This window comes from Nyctereutes procyonoides, unplaced genomic scaffold (genome assembly GCF_905146905.1).
Source record: "Nyctereutes procyonoides isolate TBG_1078 unplaced genomic scaffold, NYPRO_anot_genome, whole genome shotgun sequence".
Lineage (NCBI taxonomy): Eukaryota > Metazoa > Chordata > Mammalia > Carnivora > Canidae > Nyctereutes > Nyctereutes procyonoides.
In genome coordinates this window covers 21,564,446-21,570,035 of record NW_026575035.1, presented here as the reverse complement: position 1 = coordinate 21,570,035, position 5,590 = coordinate 21,564,446, and the positions used below count along the sequence as shown (strand labels likewise).

The 5,590-nt window shown below is 37.5% G+C and overlaps 1 protein-coding gene across 1 annotated transcript; it reads right to left on the bottom strand.

Annotated features, from left to right (window-relative positions):
• Positions 1–3,453: 3,453 nt before the first annotated feature.
• On the bottom strand, positions 3,454–5,109 carry LOC129505344 (serine/threonine-protein kinase RIO2-like). Its single transcript, XM_055318353.1, is given in 3 exon segments — positions 3,454–3,852; positions 3,854–4,858; positions 4,861–5,109. Coding segments are annotated over 3 exon segments (1,653 nt in total).
• Positions 5,110–5,590: the final 481 nt, after the last annotated feature.

Genomic DNA, 5,590 nt, shown 5'->3' with positions numbered 1-5,590 from the left:
TCTTGATGAAGTCCCAATAATTCATTTTTGCTTTCGTTTCTCTTGCCTTCATGGATATATCTTGCAAGAAGTTACTGTGGCCAAGTTCCAAAAGGGTGTTGCCTGTGTTCTCCTCTAGGATTTTGATGGAATCTTGTCTCACATTTAGATCTTTCATCCATTTTGAGTCTATCTTTGTGTATGGTGCAAGAGAGTGGTCTAGTTTCATTCTTCTGCATGTGGATGTCCAATTTTCCCAGCACCATTATTGAAGACACTGTCTTTTTTCCAGTGGATAGTCTTTCCTGCTTTGTCGAATATTAGTTGACCATAAAGTTGAGGGTCCACTTTTGTATTCTCTATTCTGTTCCATTGATCTATGTGTCTGTTTTTGTGCCAGTACCACACTGTCTTGATGACCACAGCTTTGTAGTACAGCCTGAAATCTGGAATTGTGATGCCCCCAGCTATAGTTTTCTTTTTTAATAATCCCCTGGCTATTCGGGGTCTTTTCTGATTCCACACAAATATTAAGATGATTTGTTCCAACTCTCTGAAGAAAGTCCCTGGTATTTTGATAGGGATTGCATTAAACGTGTAAATTGCCCTGGGTAACATTGACATTTTCACAATATTAATTCTTCCAATCCATGAGCATGGAATATTTTTCCATCTCTCTGTGTCTTCCTCAATTTCTTTCAGAAGCGTTCTGTAGTTTTTAGGGTATAGCTCCTTTACCTCTTTGGTTAGGTTTATTCCTAGGTATCTTATGCTTTTGGGTGCAATTGTAAATGGGATTGACTCCTTAATTTCTCTTTCTTCAGTCTCATTGTTAGTGTATAGAAATGCCACTGATTTCTGGCCATTGATTTTGCATCCTGCCACACTGCCGAATTGCTGTATGAGTTCTAGCAATCTTGGGGTGGAGTCTTTTGGGTTTTCTAAGTACAGCATCTTGTCATCTGCAAAGAGGGAGAGTTTGACTTCTTCTTTGCCAATTTGAATGCCTTTTATTTGTTTTTGTTGCCTGGTTGCTGAGGCTAGGACTTCTAGTACTATGGTGAATAGGAGTGGTGAGAGTGGACATCCCTTTCCTATTCCTGATCTTAGGGGAAAGGCTCCCAGTGTTTCCGCATTGAGAATGATATTTGCTGTGGGCTTTATGTAGATGGCTTTTAAGATGCCGAGGAATGTTCCCTCTATCCCTACACTCTGAAGAGTTTTCATCAGGAATGGATGCTGTATTTTGTCAAATGCTTTCTCTGCATCTATTGAGAGGATCATATGGTTCTTGTTTTTTCTCTTGCTGATATGATCAATCACATTGATTGCTTTACTACTGTTGAACCCGCCTTGCATCCTGGGGATAAATCCTACTTGGTCATGATGAATAATCTTCTTAATGTATTATTGGATCCTATTGGTTAGTATCTTGTTGAGAATTTTTGCATCCATGTTCATCAAGGATATTGGTCTATAATTCTCCTTTTTGGTTGGGTCTTTGTCTGGTTTTGGAATTAAGGTGATGCTGGCCTCATAGAATGAGTTTGGAAGTACTCTATCTCTTTCTATCTTTCCGAACAGCTTTAGTAGAATAGGTATGGTTTCTTCTTTAAACATTTGATAGAATTCCCCTGGGAAGCCATCTGGCCCTGAACTTCTGTGTCTTGGGAGGTTTTTTATGACTACTTCAATTTCCTCCCTGGTTATTGGCCTGTTCAGGGTTTCTTTTTCTTCTTGTTCCAGTTTTGGTAGTTTGTGGTTAGTAGGATGCTCTTTAACCTCTATGTACTTGTGTTTTTCCAAATATTCTCTTGTGATTGAGTTCAAGTTTCAAAGCATTGTGGTCTGAAAATATGCAGGAAATAATCCCAATCTTTTGGTACCAGTTAAGACATGATTTGTGACCCAGTATGTAATCTATGTTCCACGTCCACTCGAGAAGAATGTATGTTCTTTACAATGGAATGTTCTGAATATATCTGTGAAGTCCATCTGGTCCAGTGACATTCAAAGCCTTTTGTTTCCTTGTTGCTCTTTTGCTTAGATAATCTGTCCATTGCTTTGAGTGGGATGTTAAAGTTCCCTAGTATTATTGTATAATAATCAATGATAATTTTAATTTTGTTATTAATTGGTTTACATATTTGGCTGCTCCCAGGTTAGGCCATAAATATTTACAATTGCTACATCTTATTGTTGGATAGATCCTTTTATTATGTATAGTGTCCTTCTTCATCTCTTATTACAGTCTTTGGTTTAAAATCTATTTTGTCTGCTATGCCAGCTTTTTTTTTTTTGATGTCTTTTATCATGGTAAATTGTTCTCTACCCCCTCACTTTCAATCTGGAGGTAGCTTGGGTCTAAAAATGAGTGTCTTATTGACAGCATATCTATGGGTCTTATGTGTTTTTTTTAATCCAGTCTGATACCTTATGTCTTTTGATTGGAGCATTTAGTCCATTTACATTCAGAGTAATTATTGAAAGATATGAATTTAGTACCACTGTATTACATGGAAGGTCACTATTTCTGCAGATTATCTCTCTTCCTTTCTAGTCATTGTTACTTTGGGGCTCTCTCTTTGCTTAACAGATCCTCTTTAATATTTCTTGCAGGGATGTTTTAGTGATCACAAATTCTTTTAGTTTTTTTTTTTTTTTTTTGTCCTGAAAACTCCTTATCTAGCCTTCCATTCTGAATTACAGCCTTACTGGATAAAGTGTTCTTGGCTGCATATTTTTTCTCATTTAGCACCTTGAATTTATCATGCCAGTCTTTTCTGGCTTGCCATGTCACTGTGGACAGGTCTGCTGTCAGCCTTATGTTTCTACCCTTGTAGGTTAAGGAGCTCTGCAAAAGATGGATTTTAATGTAAGGAAAATATGTTCTGGTAAGTAAACACTTTGGAGTTGTCTAGTATGACTTAGGTATATTCTTAGCTATTTTGGTAAAATTTACTCATTCATCCAAGTAAGATATTAACTCAGTGTTCTAAGTCCCCATGCCATGAAAAAGTTCCAGTTCCCTCACCCTTGCATCTCTTATGTTCTGTCAAGGAACCATTCCATTCTCCCCAAAATCTCCCCCCAAAGAGCTGTGCTCTTTTATCTGATTGTTTCTTTTAAAATTTTTTTATATAAATTCAATTAGCCAAGTTAAAGTTCATCATTAGTTTCAGATGTAATGTTCAATAATTTATCAGTTGTACATAACACCCAGTGCTCATCACATCAGGTGCCCTCCTTAAAGCCGATAATCCAATTACCCTATCCCTTGTCTGATTATTTCTGAAGAGAGATTAGTTTTTATTTATTTATTTATTTAATGTATGTATGTTTACTTTTTTTTAAATAGATGAATGAGTTTATTTATCCATTTATGTATCTGCCTTGGTCTAGAAAGACTAGAAGGGGTATCTTAAAAGGGGGATCATAGTAACATTTTGAAAAATATTCAAGATCTTAAATATATTACTCTCCCCAGAAGCTGGCTGCTTCCAAACTTGACTTAATATTTTGCATGTTTTCTCTCCGTTGTTTTGTAAATATATTTGCTTCTCTTTTTTGCAATCGACGTCTTACAGCTGATTTTTGCTGTTTTGTCAACTGACGTTTCACCTTCTGTTTCACCAATTCTGGAGGAATTGTTGAACAGCTTAAAACACTGCCCACAGATGTAACACTCAGAGTTCTTGTTCTGTACTGTTTAATATCTTCTGTATTTTCTTCATTTCTGAAAGGCGTGATTTCTTTGTTTAAGGACAAAGCAATCAGATGAGGGCATGCATCTTCATACTCTTCATAGCCCATGGGCATTCCTCCTTGACTTGCTTTACCATCTTGCCTGGTGTCATTTTTAGTTTTGTTTTTTTTCCTCAGAATACTCAGTTATAGAACTGTTGTCAATGACCTGTTCTTCTATTTCTTCTAAAGCCTGACTGAGTTCAGGTAATTCAAAATTGTGTGCATCAGCACTCTCCTCTGACAAATCATCTTCCTTTATTTGTTCAAGGTCTCCAGACAATACACAACAGTCAGTTGACTTATCTGTAGAGTTTTGATCACTCTGATTTTCTAAACTACAAACACTTGCTTTTTCTGACATCTCTTCATCAGAATGTGAGAATTCAGACTCATCTTCTGTTTCAATATTTCTATCAGTTGGACCTACTGGATGAAGTAGTTCATCATCTGCCTGCATTTCCTTTGTGTAGCCGCTGGCGGAAACATCTACATCAAGGGAGTGCTCCCTCCTGATATCACTAAAAGTTGGATAAAGCTCACTTTCATAGCTGAAACGTTTCATGAAGAAATCTCTAATGCATTTAAAATCTCTGTCAAAATACCATTCAGCATTGTGATGAGAGGTTGAAACCATCTGTGGAAAATCAATCATGGTGATGTGGTCATCTTTATCTAAAATGAGATTGAATTCATTAAAATCTCCGTGAATCAGTCCATGATTTGCAAGTCTGACAATTAGTTCCATAGCTTCATCACATGCTGACGCAGGATCTTCCACATGGTGTATCTGACATAGAGGATAGCCATTTACGAGTTCCATGACCACTGCATGGCGGTTATAATCAATTGGTTTTGGGACCGGGAATTTCCGGTCATACAATGCCTTCATATAGGCAAATTCTTTCATGGCAGAGAGACGAGATAAATAAAGCCAGGGCATGTTATGCCTGTGTTTATGATAATCACGCTTGTTTTTCAGATTTCGAAAGGAGGTTCTTCCCAGTCTGTGAAGCTTTAACGCAAACTGCTGTCCTTCTTCATTTGCAACGATGTAAATATCTGATTCTTTGCCAACACCCATCTGGTTTCCAACGGACTCAACTACCTGTCTAGAAGAAAGTGTTTTCAAAGCTATAGGTAGTCATAGCCTGCATTTGTCAACCGGTAGCCCCGGACAGTTTTGGTACGCTCCCAAGCTATGAGTTTATGTTTCACTAATTCTCTTAAAAATTTATTACAGTCACTATGTTTAAGGCTGGCTATAGAAGCAACTAAACTGCAGGGAACTATTTCATGGTTCTTCATGCCCATTTCAATCGCGGTCAGGACCCTGAAGTCATCCCAGCTCAGGTAACGTAACTTGGCCACGTTCACCTTCCCCATCGCGTTGCAAAGACGAAGCCAGGAGCCTCCTCCTCTGCAGCCGCAGACTCGCCTCTGCGGGCGCCTCCCTGTATGTTTACTTTTGAACTAGGACCAAAATCGCTACAAGTTTTCTGTGTTTCCACTTGAGAAAACTTTTCCTTCCAGAGGGGAAGTGACTAGGTACTTTAGGGATCTTTTGTGTTTGTGGCCTTACGTATCAGTGGAGGATTTTTTGAACACATTCTAGAAGACGAATTAATTACAGAAACTCATGATTTGTTCTCACTATATAGGTATTTACCTTTAAAAATAAGAAAAAGGAATAGAAATAAGTGTTGCATGAGCAATTATCAAAAATGTATTAATAAAACCTGTATAAAGCATTTTTAGCTAGGGAACTCAATATAGAATTATATATAAATCCAAATTTACACATTACTCTTAGCCAAGGTAATCTGTGAAGTGATGAGACTTGTTTGATAAATAGCTTTATTTTCCC